Source organism: Motacilla alba, chromosome 7, assembly GCF_015832195.1.
Source record: "Motacilla alba alba isolate MOTALB_02 chromosome 7, Motacilla_alba_V1.0_pri, whole genome shotgun sequence".
In the NCBI taxonomy this organism is placed as follows: domain Eukaryota; kingdom Metazoa; phylum Chordata; class Aves; order Passeriformes; family Motacillidae; genus Motacilla; species Motacilla alba.
In genome coordinates this window covers 36,523,882-36,540,050 of record NC_052022.1, presented here as the reverse complement: position 1 = coordinate 36,540,050, position 16,169 = coordinate 36,523,882, and the positions used below count along the sequence as shown (strand labels likewise).

Here is a 16,169-nt window from a genome sequence, read left to right as displayed (position 1 = left end):
ACCAGTGTGTGGAACAAACCCAGTGGCCTCAGGGATTTTTTTTTATATGCAGCTGACTCAGTGGAACAAAAAATGTTATACTTGTCTGACATTCAGGTAAAATCATGATTGCACTGAACTTTCTCTGGCCAGCTGCATTGTGGAGATCTCTTGAGGCTGTGACACACATTCTGCTGGCTAAAAAGGGAAAAAAAAAAAACAGGCCCCAAAATTGGTGAAAATCAGATAATTGCTAGCGAAAATTTGTTAGGAAAATAGAGGAAGGTTTTGGGGTTTTTTTTCCAGAGTGCAGGGAAATCAAGCAGTAAAACAACCTCTCCAGACTTTTGGCTTCCATTTTTTTCATGCAAAGAAAAAGCAGATGCTCAGGAAAGGCAACAAAACAGCTGAAGGTGGGAATTGAAAGCTGGGAGCATGACAGGAAGGTTAAACCCATTTCTCCACAATCTACCTCCATACCCAGTGCTGCTCAGAATAATTCCTTGTTGTGTTTTCTTCCCCAGCTGTGTTAATCCTTGATGCTGGCAGCTCTATTTGGCATCACATCCCCCAAACCCTTCCCCAGCAATCAGCCCCCCTTGCTGGGTGGCTCCCAACAAAGCCTTCTGGACTCTGGCTCGTGCTTCTGCTTTGGAGGCTGAAAACTTCACCCAGGGTCTCCTTCCCCCTGCCTGCCTGAACTGCAGAGCAGAGCCCAGCAGGCTTTAGCCCCTGAACTTGGCTTAAAGCAGGAGCATGCCCCAAACTCAGTTTTAGTGGGGCACGGGGAGCTGTTTGCAGCAGTTTTCCTGTGTTTTTTAGCAAAGTTAGCTGGTGGTTAGTGCTGTGCTCTGTGCCGTCCTCACAACCCCCAAACCACACAGAGACTGCTGTGTGCCCCAGGCTCCTCGCGGGGATCCCAGGGAGGATTGGATCCAAAATTCCCCACCCTGGAAGCATTCAAGGCCAGCCTGGATGGGGCTCTGAGCAATCTGAGCTGGTGGAAGGTGTCAGGGTGGCTGCAATGAGATGATTTTTACGTCCCTTCCAACCCAAACCATTCTGTGATTCTATAAAAATCCTCTTTTACCATGCCTGTGTTAGAGCACCAGTTGCAGAAGAATCATGCAACATTCTCAGGGCTGGGGCTTTCAGGACCACAGAATTTGGGGTTTGACCTCTTAGTTTTGCTAGCCCAGCACAGTGGTTCCCTCAGGGGCCAAATCCTGCTTCCTGTTCTCCCCGATCACACCCATTACCCCCTTGGCTCCTCGGATGGGTGGGACAGGCTCCAAGTGCAGAGCACTGCCTTCAGCTGGGCTTAATCACTTTCCCCGTGTGACACTCAGTGATCAGAGGAAGAGATTATCAGCCACTTCCATTAGCCAGAGAAATCAGGAGAGGGATTTCCCAGGAAAAACAACCTACAACACGCAAGATAAACTAAGATACTTCCTTTGCTGGGATGTTCAATTTGCTTAATGAGCCTTGGCAGTAAATCAAGGCTTAGCCCTGCCTGCATTGGAAAGTCTCCTCTGCTGCTGTTCTCGACTTCTTTCCCATCACCTGAACACCTTCAGTTGTGATTAAGTGGCAGCACAGCCCAAAAGGGAGCAGATTTTGGTACCTGATTGGAAACACCCTGGGAAAAAATCCTCATTCTTTTATTTGCAACAAAAAGCTTTTAACCATTAGGTTCTTGGAGAACTAGAGCCACTGTTAGGGAAAATTGCTACTTAAATAAACAGACGTGTTTGTGGGAAACCCTTCTCCAACATCATGATTTGATTTTTTTTTTCATTAAAAGAGGGACAGTACCTGCTCTGGATGTTTTTCAATAAAAATAGCCTTGGAACCGCCTGTCTTCTCAGGGGGATAGTCAGGAAACCTGCCTGTGATATGCCTGTGGGAGAAACAAAAGTGCAAGAGGAATTAGAATTCATCATTTTTCACCTGGTTGATAAATATGTTAGATAGCAGGGACGCTCCTTATGGCAGTGGTTTCTGTCCTGCAAGTTAATTAAGACTGTTGCCAATCCACGTCTCTTATCCCACAGCCTAACAAAAACTGCACATCCTCAGGGAAATTCCTAAAACTGCAGATTCCTTCCTAGCTGAGAGATGGAGAATAAAGTGTTTGTACCTGGAAGTGTCCAAAGCCAGGCTGGACTGGGCTGGGAGCAATCTGGGACAGTGGAAGGTGTCCCTGTCCATGGCAGGGGTGGAATGGGATGGGCTTTAAGGTCCCTTCCAACCCAGACCATTCTGGGAATGGTTATTATGGTATTTTACGTTATTTAATGTTCACAGCCCAACTCTCTACTTTCATAATCCAGGGGTTTTTGTTTTTTTTTTTTTTTTTAAAGAGAATTTAATATCTCTAATGTCGGGATTACCATGTCAGGATTACCACTCCTAAATTTCCAGTGGACTTGATGGTGATGGAAGCTGGGAAGGGGCAGTTGGTGACTTTGTGGGAAGGTTTCATGGGTAACACAGGGAGCTTCCAGACCTTTCAGAAAGGGATTAAAAGATACAGAAAATGACTTCAGCCCCAAGGCCATATATACTGATAAGACCCTTTAATTTATTTCCCTTTTGTTGCTTGGTAGAATATATTTGTAAGATTTTCTGTTTGTTTCGTAACATCAGGAAGATTTTTCTGTTCCAAAGAAAATTCTGACAGTGCAGAAAAACCCTCGTGCTACTTTCAAACAGCATGGTTATATTTCCTCTAAATGAAATTAAATTTCCCTGGAGAAGAAAAGAGCTCAGAAAGGTCAACACTATTCCTAAAAGTGTTTTCATTTTTTTTTTTAAACAACTGGTACCTTAAGGGACTTTGCTAGGCTGGTGTTAAGCTGCAGGCTCAGTTTTAAGCCGAGATCTTTGGAACTGAGCATCTGTTCTGTTTCTATAGCACCACGTGTAGGGTTGGGATCTCTCGCTGGTATTAATGCAGCACCAATTAGGACAGAATCAACAAACATTCATCTGTGCTTGGGAGCTCTGGCTTGTTCAACAGTTACAAGTTCTACATGCAAACAGATGCAAATCCTTGGTCACTGCATTCCCAGAAGCCAGCCTGCATCAACAAAGGGCTGTCCTTGTCAGTGTGTTTTTAAAAATCCATTAAGAATGGGATTTTGGCCTCAAAACCCTGCCTGATCTATTATTTAATGTTAGCTCATGTTCCATTTTTTACAGACAGCCAGAAAATAGCTCAGTTTTATGTTCAGTGCAGCCTTAAATGCTTCTACAAGTCTGGTAACAGTAAAAAACTTCCCAAAATTTGTTATTGAGGCTGTTGCTACTTTAGTGCCAGCTTGGAGGAAGGAAAGGCAAATGCACTGTGGGTAAAGAATCAGCTGGGAGCCCACTGAACATGATACCAGGGCCAGCTGCCAATATTTATTCATGTTACATTTGGTACTTGTACTCCCTTTTTCACTTTTAAATCATTTACAGCTCTTGGAGATGGCAGGGGGTTGGAATTAAATTCTTTTTAAGGTTCCCTCCAACCCAAACCATTCTGTGATATTTACCTTTGGGTATGTGTGCTGAGTGTATCTGAGTGCTGTAGAAATTCTACCATATTCTGAAATTGGGAAGGGTTTTCTGGTTTATAATCTGTATTTTCTCTGTGATTCTCCTCCTCTGAGCTGGTGCAGTTGTTTGGTGGCTCCTCTCACCTTTTTTGGTAGCAACTTCAGCAGGTGCTTATGTCAAAAAATGAGGTGAGGAGAAGACAATGCCCATCTTTCCAAGGAAAGAGGGTCAGGCATTTACTCAGCAGTCAGGGATGGCTGGGATTTTCTGGTTGAGGGCACTGCAGGATGTGATTTTCCATGGTCATCAGTGACCTGAGCGCAGAGAGTACCAAACATTTTGATGTTCTAATTCTTCCAGGGCATCTGCTTTTTTCTTGAGCGTATCCATTGCTGCCTGATGGTCTGGAAGCAGCACTCTTAAACCTTATTTCCCTACCCACCCCCTTGCGGGTTTTCCTCTTTCTCTTCTAGGTTGAAATGACCACAACTTCAGTCTTGTAATGCCTGGGAATTCACATGCACGACCCCCAATAGGCAAATTCCTCCCTTTATGAAACCCTCCGAGTTCAGAGGTTAAACCAGGGATTCATTTGGCCTGTAAATCTGCCCAGAAAAATGCAGCCATTCATCTTCCTGGTCAAAAGTCCACTTTAAACATAATGAATCTCAATTTTCATTCCCCCTTCACTTTCTGGCAGCGTTCTACTCAGAGCCATTGCAATGGGCTGGCTCATGAATGTATCTTAGGATGCTCATTTGGATTCAACTGGACCTAAATTCTTTGGTTTGCAGATGCAAACACCAGGATAAAATGAGCAGCCAGAGAAGCTGTGGCTGCCCCCCAGCCCTAGAAGTGTCCCAGGCCAGGCTGGATGGGGCTTGGAGCAACCTGGGATAGTGGGAGGTATGGGGTGGGACTAAATGATGTTCAAAGTCCCTTCTTACCCAAGCCACTCTGTAATTTTAAATTCTTATATCTTTGTGCCATCAGATAAAGTACACTTCACCCAGGGCTGAAGAGGGTCCCACCAGGTGCGTCCCAGGACCAGCTCTTGAATTAGGAGGAGGTCCCAAACACTGTGGAGTGATTCTGAGCTTGCTTCACAACATTATTTGTTCAAATAATTTTTAACCGCCTTCCCCTTTTGAAACTTCCAAGAAACACTGAAGCATTGGTGATTAGAGGTAATAATAGGGTAAGAAAATGATCCCAGATGATGCAAGAAGTTGCTCCCAACTGGAGCCCCAGCAGGCTGCTTTGTTTTGTGGGAAGTGTGCAGGGGAGCTTTGTGGTGGGAATCCTCCCTGGTTCCACTGCTGATGGGGAGAGGAGGATGTAAAAAGCTTAAGCTCTTGATAACAGGAGCATTAGAGTGTGTAATATATTTGAAAGACATGGTACATGTCAGAGACACCTAGATCTGAGTCAGAACTCTTGTGAATCTGTTACTTATTACTGTCTCAGCATTTGCAAGGGGAAAAATATCCAATTGTACTTTTCCAGCGTCTCATAAAAATGTGTAAATGCCAGAACTGGAAGAAGCAACTCTTATTTTCAGTGTGATTGCTTCAGTGGGAGTGCTGACAACGTGTTAAGCACTGCAAGCAAAAGCAGAAGCAAATTGTCCTGGATTTCTTAGGGAGGATGCAGTTCCAGTAAAACCAATTGCCTGAAGGAACAGATGAAGTTTATAAAATCCCATGTTGGGACTGGGCTCGGTGGCTGAACAGAGTAAATAAGGGGAGATGGAAGGACAGGGCTAGGAAGAAACCTCCTCCTTGTGAGACAAACCCCAGCAGCAGCCTGGGGAGGCCCTCAGGAGCCCAAACCCTGCAGGCAGGGAGCTGAGGATGGCTCCTGGGAGTGACCTGCTCCTCGTTTTCTGTTCCCAGGCACTGAGCAGCAGCCTCTGCTTGGGAGCCGAGCTTGCACTGCTGCAAATAAAAATGAGGAGTGCTGGAGCTCACAGCAGGCAAAAAGATCCTTCTTTGGGTCAGAGCCACTGCTTTAACATAACTGCTCAAGGTTTCTGTGCTGAGGAGGATGCTGTTGAAGAAGGGACCTTTAGAAATTGTGGTATGTGAGAAATCCATCACTTTTCTGGAAAGCAGTGAAATCCTGTCAACGGAAGCAGAGCAGGGGTTGGAAAGCAGCTTTACAGAAAAGCCATCTAATTGGGATGAATGGGGGCCCTAAATCTGAATCAAAGCAGCTCAAGTGGAAGAGTAAAGGGATGAACAAGGATGGAGGGGTGAAAAGATACGATCTTGCACTCCCAGCTGAAAAGGAAAAGGATGTGATGAGGTTTTTTTGCCGTTTCTCAAATTACATTATGTTCTCTGGTTCACTGTTGCTGCTCCAAACCTATTCCTCTTACAATAACTCAGACCTGTCAAGTGTAATTGAAAAAGAATGATCTTTTATGGTCTGCAGTGCAAATCCTTTTGTCTGTGATCTGTTGCAAAGAGTTCTGGCTCTTCTGGGCTCAATATTTGCACAGCACAAACCCCACATAAATGTCCAAGTTTTAACTAGGTTCAAATGGTTCTGTAACGTCTCCAAACCACCACCAGACTGGGACAAGTCAGGGTGATTGGCAGGCTCTGCTCAGCTGTGGCACCTCCATTCTCACCTGTCAAATAAATTCTTTGTCTGGGAGATGACCCTGCATTGTGCTTGTCTCATCTGCTGCTTCCTCTTTTCCTCGTTTAGGAGCTTCACATTTTTTAGAAGTGTTTTCTCTCTATTCCACATTGCTCAGGGATGGTTGCAGTTAGGGCTAAATATGGCTTTTGATTTATGAGAACACGCCATTGATTTAAACATTTTGTCTGGTAATAGACTCAACAAGTTCCTACCTACTCTGTTCTCTGGCGTGGTTTTACATGTGTTATTCTTTCTTTTTGGCTATGGCTTCTCCAGCTAATTGCATGAAAGGCCTTGTCAGGAAAAATAAATTGTTCTTTGGAGGAACAAGAGTGTTTAATTCTTCTCAGGGGAAGAAAAGATGTGGGCTGTGTGCAGAAGAGGAGGCATGAATGATGGTGAAGGCTCTGAGTGGAGGGACAGAGGGGTGTTCTGTGCAGAAAAGGGACACAAACTAAGAGAGGGGAGCTCTTTAAAGAAATAAAAAACCTCATCAGCTGTGTAACTCTTGCCTGTTTCTGTAATCCCACCTGATATGGATTCTCTGAGACTGCTTAAATAGCAGCGCTGGTTTATTTTAGGTGTCTTTGCTGTGGTGTTTTTTCTTCCCCTTTTGTGTGTGTACTTTCTTTAACTCTCTGAAAATCACTTCCAGAAAAAATAACCTGGGCAAATACAGAATTACTTATAAAGTGAGATTGATTTCCACGGGCTTCTTATCATCTTTAATGAGTTTGGACACAGACACATTACAACTGATGTTTCATCCCAGGTCCTGATCCTCCCAGTGTTTGCTTGTACGTGTGGTTGTTATGCATGGAAGCATTTCAGTGCAGGGTAATTGGAGGATCAGAAACTTTATTGTTCTGCATAAATATTCAGCTTTGAAAATTGAAGATCAAGTGTTGTGAGGCCAACAATGTGCAAGGGAAAGCATTCCCATGGAGGAATGAGGATGCAAGGTTTGTGGGGAAAGGTGATATCCTTTATTATAGTAACTATCATAATTAGAATGGTCTTTTGGGTCCCCAGTGCCTGCCTTAGATCTGAAATGGGAGAAGGGAACTTCAAAGCCAAGTAATAGTTGGGAACAGTTGTTGGAGGGGACAGACCTAAATGAGGAATGTGGTAATTCTCCCTGATAGTTTTATTACATGTGGTGTTACTGGCCAGGAAAGGTAGACCTTTGGCTGACCCAGTGCAGTTGTTCATAAGCTGCTTGAGTTCTTACAGCAGAAGAGCCTGTTCTGCTTTGTCATAAAGTTATTACCTTTCCAAGGATCCTTCTGGTCTTTTTGGGATAGCAATAAGTAATTAATGTAATGGAAAAATGGGAATCTCTGTTCCCCTTCAGGTGGGCTGGGGCATGAGCTTTCTCTGCCAGGACTCCTGGTTATCCTGATTCCTGCTGCAAAAACCACAAGGGAAAAGGATTTTGATTTTTTTTTTTTCTCTTCAAAATTCTGACAAATCATTCCTGGTTTAAAATGGCAATAGGTTTTTCTCCTTGAGATAATTGGAGACATGGATGATAGCACTGCAAATGGCTCCTAGGTTTTTGAATGGGAATAAAAGGCAGCTTGGGCATGAATAATGCCAAGGAAAACCAAAGCCACTTATTCTTCCAATATTAGCTTAAGTTAAAAGAAAACCTGCTACAATCAGAAGAAAAACTTTGTAATATTGACACTGATGAAATTTTCTGGTGCTCTGACTTTGTGTGTCCCTCCACAAACTCAAAAAATGTTGCCCAAAGTTTTCTCAGAGCTCACACTTGAATTAACTGAGGACTGGGAGAAATCACATCCTGGCTGATATAACTGAACTGCTTGGCAAGAGCTGATACCAACCAAGCTGTGCTGAAGGCTCAGACAAACCCAGAGGACACTGAATGTACCCACCAAGCATGGAAATGGGAAGATTCAAGGGGCTGGAAAGCACATCCCTGGAAGGTTATTCAGGGTTTTTGACTTGGCTCCTGCAGTGCAGAACAGCCTTGGGCAGAGCTGCTGATAAACCTGATGCAAGGTGTGGAGTAACACTGAAAGCATCTCCAGATGGATCTGAGGACACCTGGATGTCCCATCCCTGCCCCCGGAGGGAAAACTGACATCCAGCACTATGCCAGTGCTTGATTTTCTAGCTCTGAAGTTCCTTGAGTGCGTTTCCTTCTCTCTAGGAGTTGTCGATCACCCTGTGTTTACCTGAGCTGCATTCCTCGAGGGATTTCTCCAAGGATGAAGGGCTGCTCCCCTTCTTTCCCAGTCTGGCTGTCCCCAGGCTCGTTTCCAGTGTCAACTCCCTGGTGGCTGTCTCCAGGAGAGCAGGGTGAGCAGGGTGAGCAGCCCTTGCTGAGCAGGAGAGCTGCCCCCAGGGGCTGCTCCAGGGCTGGGGCCTCGCTGATGGAATAGCTCCCATTAAACTCTCATCTGGTTGGATTTTTTCATGTCTTTCCACTCTCTTCAGAGCAAGGTCAGAAATACAGAAGCTGGCTCAAAGAAACACCAGGTCAAATTCCCCCTGCATTTGCTGAATTCCTTACCTTTGGTCAGCTTATCCTGCCAGCGTAGAACACCCAATCCTGGCTCAAATTTGGCAGAATTTCCAGTGCTCAGCATTCAACTTAAGAGACTGAAACAATTATGGGCAGTTTTAAGCAAGATTACTTTAACCCAGACTAGAAGCTTTGCAAGAATAGTTTTCCTGCAGAGTCAGCCAGAGGGAATCAAGAGTACTTTATTAACACAATATGAATCCTGTAAAGAGGAAAATAAAGCATGCCATTTTTTTCTAGCAAGGCCAGCCAAAAGAAATAACTTGCCCTCCAACATCACAAGTTTCTTTGGGATTTGGAGTGAAATGGAGAATAAGAGAGCATTTTGTTTTATGGGATTTGTTGATGAGAAATTTGAGCAAATGTTTTTGCTTCTCAGAAGTCAAGGTGGACCAAAATGCATCTCTACAGGAGGGGAAGAAGGCTCTAACCTGGCTGCTTCACACTGCTTTGCTACAGCCCATCACTTAAAACTGAAGATGATGCAGTGCTCTTGGGGTGTGTCAGCCTCCCTGTGTGTGCTGTGCAGCAGGGATACCCTTTATCTCTGCCTGGAAAACTGGGAATGGGAGCCTGGAAGGAGCACAGAAGCTCTGTGCTTTGATCCACCTTTTTTTTCAATAGTAGATAACTAATATTCCAACAAGTAGAACATGTAGGAGTGATATGGTGATTAGACAATGATTGTGTTTGCTGTCTGTGTCCTGATGAAGGCAGGAATGATGCATCTGACTCCATGCTTTCAGAAAGCTAATTTATTACTTTATAATACTATATTATATCAAAGAATACTATACTATACTAAAGAATACAGAAAGGACACTTACTGAATGCTAAAAGGACAATAATGAAAACTCGTGACTCTCTCCTGAGTCCCCACACAGCCCTGATTGGCCAAAGAGCCAAAACAGCTCACAGCAGAATGCAGTGAAACAATCACCTGTGGGTGAACAGTCCCCAAACACATTCCACAGGAGCACAACACAGGAGAAGCAAATGAGATCAGAATTGTTTTCCTTTTCTCTGAGGCTCCTCAGCTTACCAGGAGAAAAGCTGTGGGTGAAGGGATTTTTTTAGAGAATGTGAATGCCACAGACAGCCCTGCTTGTGGGTAAATGGTGTGATTTTCATTGATGTAATTTTTCAAGTGTGATGAAGACGGATGGATGTGAGGTGGCATCAAAGGTGGCATCAGACACATTTCAGTATTTCCATCTCTGCCTTATATCTGTGGTATCAGTGCAGAAATCCAGCCCAGGCTGGCAGAACTAATTTTTTGCCCCTCTGCATTAAAATGCTGTCCAGCCACTGTGTCATGGCTGTCCCACTCACAGATCACCGTGCCCCTGACCTGCTGCCTGACCATGATTGAACCTGAGGAGTTTCTAAAGGACAGAGCGTGACCAGGTTCATCAGGCATGGCATCACTGCTTGGGAGAGTGGCTGGAGAACTCATTCAAAACTGCAATCACTATTTGCACCTAAGACTGAACTGCCTTGAGAAGCTCTTGTGATGCAGCAAGAAAATGTCAGTGGGAAAGGAGAGAAGCTGAAAATGGCTTTTAGGGATGGAACCAGACACTGCTTTCTCTTTCACTGCTCAGAATCCCAGAATGGCTGGAAGGGACCACAGTGAGGGTCTGGTCCAACCTCCCTGCTCCAGCAGGGTCATCCCACAGCACAGGGCACAGGATTATGTCCGAATGGCTCTGGAATATCCCCAGTGAGGGAGACCCCACAGCCTCTCTGGACACTCTGTTCACTGCTCGGTCACTGCCCAGGGAAGAATTTCTGCCTCCTGCTCAGGTGGAACTCCTGGGCATCAACATCTGCCTGTTCCTCATGTCCCATTGCTGGGCCCCATGGAGCAGAGCCTGGTCCATGCTCTGGAATACCCAGATATATAAATATCCACCCTTTGGATATTTATACGTGTTAGAGGTCCCCTCTCAGCTGTGCCTCCTCTTGAGAGCCCCAGCTCCCTCAGCCTTTCCTCCTCAGAGATGCTCCCATCCCTTCATCACCTCTGCAGCCTCTGCTGGACCCCCTCCAGGAGCTTCTTGTCCTGAGGAGCCCAGAAGTGGACCCAGCACTCCAGAGGTGCCTCCCTGGGCTGAGCAAAGGGGCAGGATCCCCCCCTGACATCCCCCCTGACCTGCTGGGAATGCTCTTCCTGATGCACCCCAGGATCCCACTGACCTTTTTGTCCCCTTGAGAACACTCATGGCTCAGGGACAGCTCCTTGTCTACTTCAGGAGATCTGATTCTCTGTGGTTTATGTGAAAGCACAAATGAGCTATTTAATGATAATTCTGAGGCAATTTCATGCAGATGAAAGCAGTCTCAGTGCTTGATTTTTCCATGTTCATCCCAAGTGGCTTGTGCAGCCTTATTGGAATAAATCCCCATCAGGTGTACACAGCGTGTAAAACCAGGGAAAAAGGGAAGAATGTTGCAGAGTCCATCTATAAAATTAGAGATGTTTACACTCCTGGTCAATGCTAATAACCAAAGTGCTCACTAGAAAGAAAAATAATTTAGAACTTCTACTTTGGCATTTTAAAAGTGTGGGAAAAGACCAGGAGAAACATTCCAGATGAGCTCAGCACTAAGCCAGGCATGGTATTAAGAGCAGCCATTTATCAGGAGTTTCAGCTCAAAACCCCAGTCATCTCTGCAGTCCAAGAAACACACTGCAATGCCTGGAGGTGCCAAGTTCCCTAACCCACACCTTTTTAGTTTTGGGAGAGAAAATTTGGGGTGTTCTAATCCTGTACCTGTTTGGTGTGGCTCTGGTGCATGATCTATAGTCTCCCAAAATTGGCTGGAATTGTGCAGACTAATAGAATTAAATACCTTTTGCCTCTCCAAATGACTGATTCCTTGTGCACGTTACTCAGCAGGATACACTCAGATTTAATCAAAAATAAGCACAAAGTGCAGCTTTGTTAGTTTAAATGATGGCTTAATCATGTGGTTTTAAATAATTTCTTTGGTAGATGGGGTCGGTGCTGCTGAGAGTTGCTGGCAATGTGGCAAAGAGGCTGGAGAACCAGGGATAAAAGGGATATTCTCTGGGAATTTGGAGCTGGAGCCTGCTCTGGGAAGGAGCAGAGAGCCCAAACACAGGTAATTTCCCCAAAGTGGTGGAACAGGCAAGGTGGGGTGAGAAGTGCAGTTGGGAGGTGAGCCCTGCAGGGCAGCTTTGCTCAATCTTTTGTGTTGTTTTCCAAGCCTGGAGACATGACTGTACTGCTTCCCAGGCCCCTCCAGAGGACCAGTTGTCTGGGATGGCCTCATGGCAGGATAGCAGAGCTCCCTGGGGCAAAGGATGGGGAGCTTTGGACAGAAGGGAATGCAGGCACACATGCAGGAGAGGCTGCAATCAGCTGCTCCCACCTTCGCTGCCAGGCTTCCCAAACTGCCAGCCTTGCAACAGACAGGGACAAAGCCACGTGTCAGACGGGCTTTCCCAGGAGGGGATGGAGGTGGAAGGATGTTCTGGGCATGGAGTTACCCTCTCTGCAGCAGCCCTGAGAGCTGAGCCCGTGATGGGAAGCACACGTCAGCACATGGCACAGCTGCGGGTCTGGAATTGGCTCCCTTGGAACCATTGTGCTTTGACTTGGAATGCTTGGAGGAGTCCTGCAGCTACACGGGCTGCAGCCTTTAACTCACAGCCATGCTTTAAACCAGCAGCTAAGGGCTGGTTGCTGGATTACAGATGCTTTCCAGTAAAAAAAAAAAAAAAAAAAAAAAAATCTGGGAAGAGCTGTTTTAGAGCTGTTTTCCCTGTGTGATGGGGAACTCAAAGCAGGAGAGCAAATTTCCTTTCTAAGCCACCAAAGGATTACTGAGGCAGTAAGGGGCTCTGGGAGGAGACAGGGGAGTATCTGAACAGATTTCAGGGCCAGGCAGTTTCCTGCTATTCCCTAAATGTCTCAGGAAATACTGAACCAGCTTTTTTTTATGCTTCTACACCCTTTGTTCAAGTCATGGAATCAAGGGATAGTTTGGGTTGGAGGGACCTTAAAGTTCATCTCATTCCATACCCTGGGCAGGGACACCTTCCACCATCCCAGGTTGTTCCAAGCCCTGTCCAGCCTGGCCTTGAACTCTTCCAGGGATGGGGAAATTCAAACACATTTGTATTTGGCACAAGATCTTACTGATTTAGGTGTTATTACTGTTGATACAGATACTTTGTACAAGTAGAGCCTAAGAAGACCCACCTAAACTCCCCTACATGCTATTAAATGTCTTTTATTCAGCCTAGGATGATCCTAAGCCTGCCTGACACAGCACACAAACCATAATAGCTGGGTGTTTTTAGAGTAAATGACTATAAATAATTAGAATTTCTGTTGTCTCTGCACAGGGCTGAAATGCAGCGTGACTTAAAAGCCCTGGACTCTGACCTGGATAATAAAAACAACCTGCTTGATGGAGTCTGACTAATCTCCCCCATGCTGAAATTCCCAGTAAAACTGAAACACATTGGCTCTGGAAGGAGTGGATGTGACTCAGGTTTCAGGCAAGTTCTTGCTCTGCCCACAGAAATACTGCCATCAAACCTTTTCAGCCTTGAATCTGAGTACAGGATTTGGACAGAGTGGCTTTAATGTGAATTTTGCCCTGGGAAGAGCTTCCCTAGGGGCTCACCAACCCTCACTGCCCAGCTAACAAAGGAGCAGCCCATAGGTCTTGAGGGAAATTATCAAATAATTTTTTAAAAAGCTTTGTCTCAGGTGCCCTTGCCAACCCTGGGATTGCAGCCAGTGTTCTGCTGTCACCTAGAGCCTGTTCCAGCTATTCCACTGTGGAGATCTTGAGGTTTAGGGGATAACCTGCTCCTGTTGCCTGTGTGCTCCATCCCTCTCAGCTCCTGCTCGTTGGATTTGCAATGTAAGCCTGGAATTTTCTCTGCTGGATGGTGCAAGCCTCCTGGGTGTGGAATTCACTTGGAATTCAGCACTTCAGGAATTTGTCAGCAGCCTGTTAAATAATCCTGTTGGCACACTGGAGCCACAGTGCCCTGAATCAGCCTCATGTTCCAGCAGACATTCCCCTGCTGTGGTCTCCAGGGTGCAAAGTGGGAAAAGGCCCCTGCCAGTGAAAACAGGGAAACAACTGGATTTCAGAATTAAACATATCCTCCTTCTCTTGGGGGAAAGAATAACAGGCTGTCATCCACAGCCACATTCCCAGCCATGACTTGATTCCTTCATCTTCTCCAAGTCAAATCTGTTCTCTTGGCAATCAAGTCTTTTTTAATATATTCACCTGCCACTGACATTTGGGAACTGCTCTTTTGTCTTTGCCTTGGAAACACTTCCTATTTTCTGTCAGTCTTTGGTCCTAACTGTGCCTATTTATCAAAATGGTAACTCATAGGGGTTTTTTTCCCCAGTTTTATGCCTCTTTCATCCCTTCTCTTCTGATTCTGCCTCTCCAGCTCCTCGTGGCTGCTTCTGCTATCCCTTTGCTCTGCTTGTGTCAGTCCATGCCACGGTTCTTTTTTACCCCACTTGCCTCCTTTCTTCTTTGCATTCTACAGAGCCAAGGCTGAAAATGCCTTTTCCAGCTTCTCTGCTCGCTTCTCCAAAGAGATCCATCTGTGGAGCAAGGGCTGTAGCTTGGGAGCCACTGCTCTGTGCTTCATGCTCATTTTTATTCTCCCTAGTTCTGAGCTTTTCCCTTAGTCTTTCTCTTCCCAGAATATCCATTAAACACCTCTCCTCTGCCAGCCACTGGCTCTTCAGTGCTTCTACCAGGCACCAGTGGGACTCCTGGCTCTTTTTTCTTTGCCTGTTTCTTGTTTCTGTATCCCAGCAGATCTTTGCTTGTTGGAAATGGGGAAGTGGGGAAAATTGCTTCTTCCTCCTGCTCTGTATTAACTTGCTGGAGAAGACACCTCTCCCTGTCACAGTAGAGTGAAATAATAGCTGGGCTGGGTCTCTTCCCCTTCCCCTTGGGATTCATTCCCTTCTTTCTTTCTTTCTTTCCTTCTCATTGATTAGGACCAGGCTCTGCTGGTTAAACCAAGAGCAGATCAGATGGCAGAGCAGGCTCCCCTGGGCCAAGCCCAGTAGGTATCTAGCTGGATTCCTGAAAGAGAAACCAGCTCCAAGGTGAACATCAGGCCCCAGTTATCAGTTTGAAACACCCCACTGCTCTGTTCCTGCCTTCAGAAACCCAGCCTGCTGTGCTAGGACTCGAATAGAGGAGGACAGCAGCTTAACACACCCACTGAACGGGCACAGCCTGCAGGATTTTCCAGAAAAAAAAAAAAAAAAGCCCAATCCTGCCTTTCAGACATGTAGAGCTGTACTGTAACAAGCTGCTGGCAAGTGTGAGTCCCTGGGTGCCACTGATGTTTGCGTCTGTGCGAGTATCTATGACAACAAATAAACCTAATGTTTGGGAAGTGTCCTTGGGAATCTCAGTGGGGGGGCTGCTGCATTAGGTCGGGAACACTTTGCATTTTTAGACTTTTAATTCCTAAGTATTATGGAGATGAGTATGAAGTGCTTTAGGAAAATGAACTAATTAGTTACCAGATTTTATTTTTCTTGTGTGCAAATGGGCCAGCTCAGACTAATGCTATTTACTTTAGCTGATTCCAGACTTTTGGATGTATAAAAGAGGGAATATTTTTAGGAGCTTTAATTCTAAGCGGGAGGCTTAGCCTCAAGGTCAGTGGACTGTGGGTATCCATGGGTCACTTGCAGCCATTTGAAGAAGGTAGAAAAGGAAATCTAGCCTCAATTTTTTGTGATGGTCAGTTTTGCTTCTAGAGTGCTACAAATCAAAAATTGGGAAGCCTGGAGTTATCCTACAGAGCAGTGGTCGGGATGGGCAGGTCTGTAAGAATGGATCAGTATAGTTAAAGGTATAATAATTATGCTAAATAAATGAAAATGTCTAATTGGACCCAGGAGTTTTACCTTTCTCTTTGGTCCTTGTGCCTTTTGGGAGAGAAATGTCTCTGCTATCCCTGTAAAAATGCTCACAGGCTGAGGACAATCTTGCCTTTGGTTGACAGCTGAAAACTACAGAGAAAGAAACTAGGGCAGGAATGGGGTGGGGATAAGGTAAAGCCTTTTTGGGCAAAGTGATTTGGGAGCGAGCAGGTTGAGGAGAGCCTGGTCTGTAGAAGAACCTTGCTCGCTGTGGCTTTGCTGATGTGAGGCTGTTGAGAGCTGAATGAGATTTTCATGTTGCTTCTGCATAATTTGTGTGCAAGCGTGGCAAGAGGTGTGCAGTGCAAATCCTGCCTGATGGAGAGGAGAGTATCAGCTCAGAAATGCTGGAAGTTCTGAGCATTCCTGCAAAAGGTGCTGAGGAAAAACCCCATCACAGGCAGAAAGCCCAAAGTGCCACGGCACTGAAGTGTTTTTTTCCCTGGTTTTGCATTGGTGAACTGCTTGGAGAACAG

At 45.5% G+C, this 16,169-nt stretch overlaps 1 protein-coding gene across 2 annotated transcripts in view; it reads right to left on the bottom strand.

The window, feature by feature from the left end:
• Nucleotides 1-16,169, bottom strand: part of IQCA1 (IQ motif containing with AAA domain 1) — an 89,742-nt gene that overhangs the window by 46,336 nt on the left and 27,237 nt on the right. For both annotated transcript variants that reach the window (XM_038142629.1, XM_038142630.1), the window contains exon 6: nucleotides 1,798-1,882. In XM_038142629.1, the coding sequence (XP_037998557.1) occupies nucleotides 1,798-1,882 (85 nt within the window). The remainder of the gene's footprint in view (nucleotides 1-1,797; nucleotides 1,883-16,169) is intronic.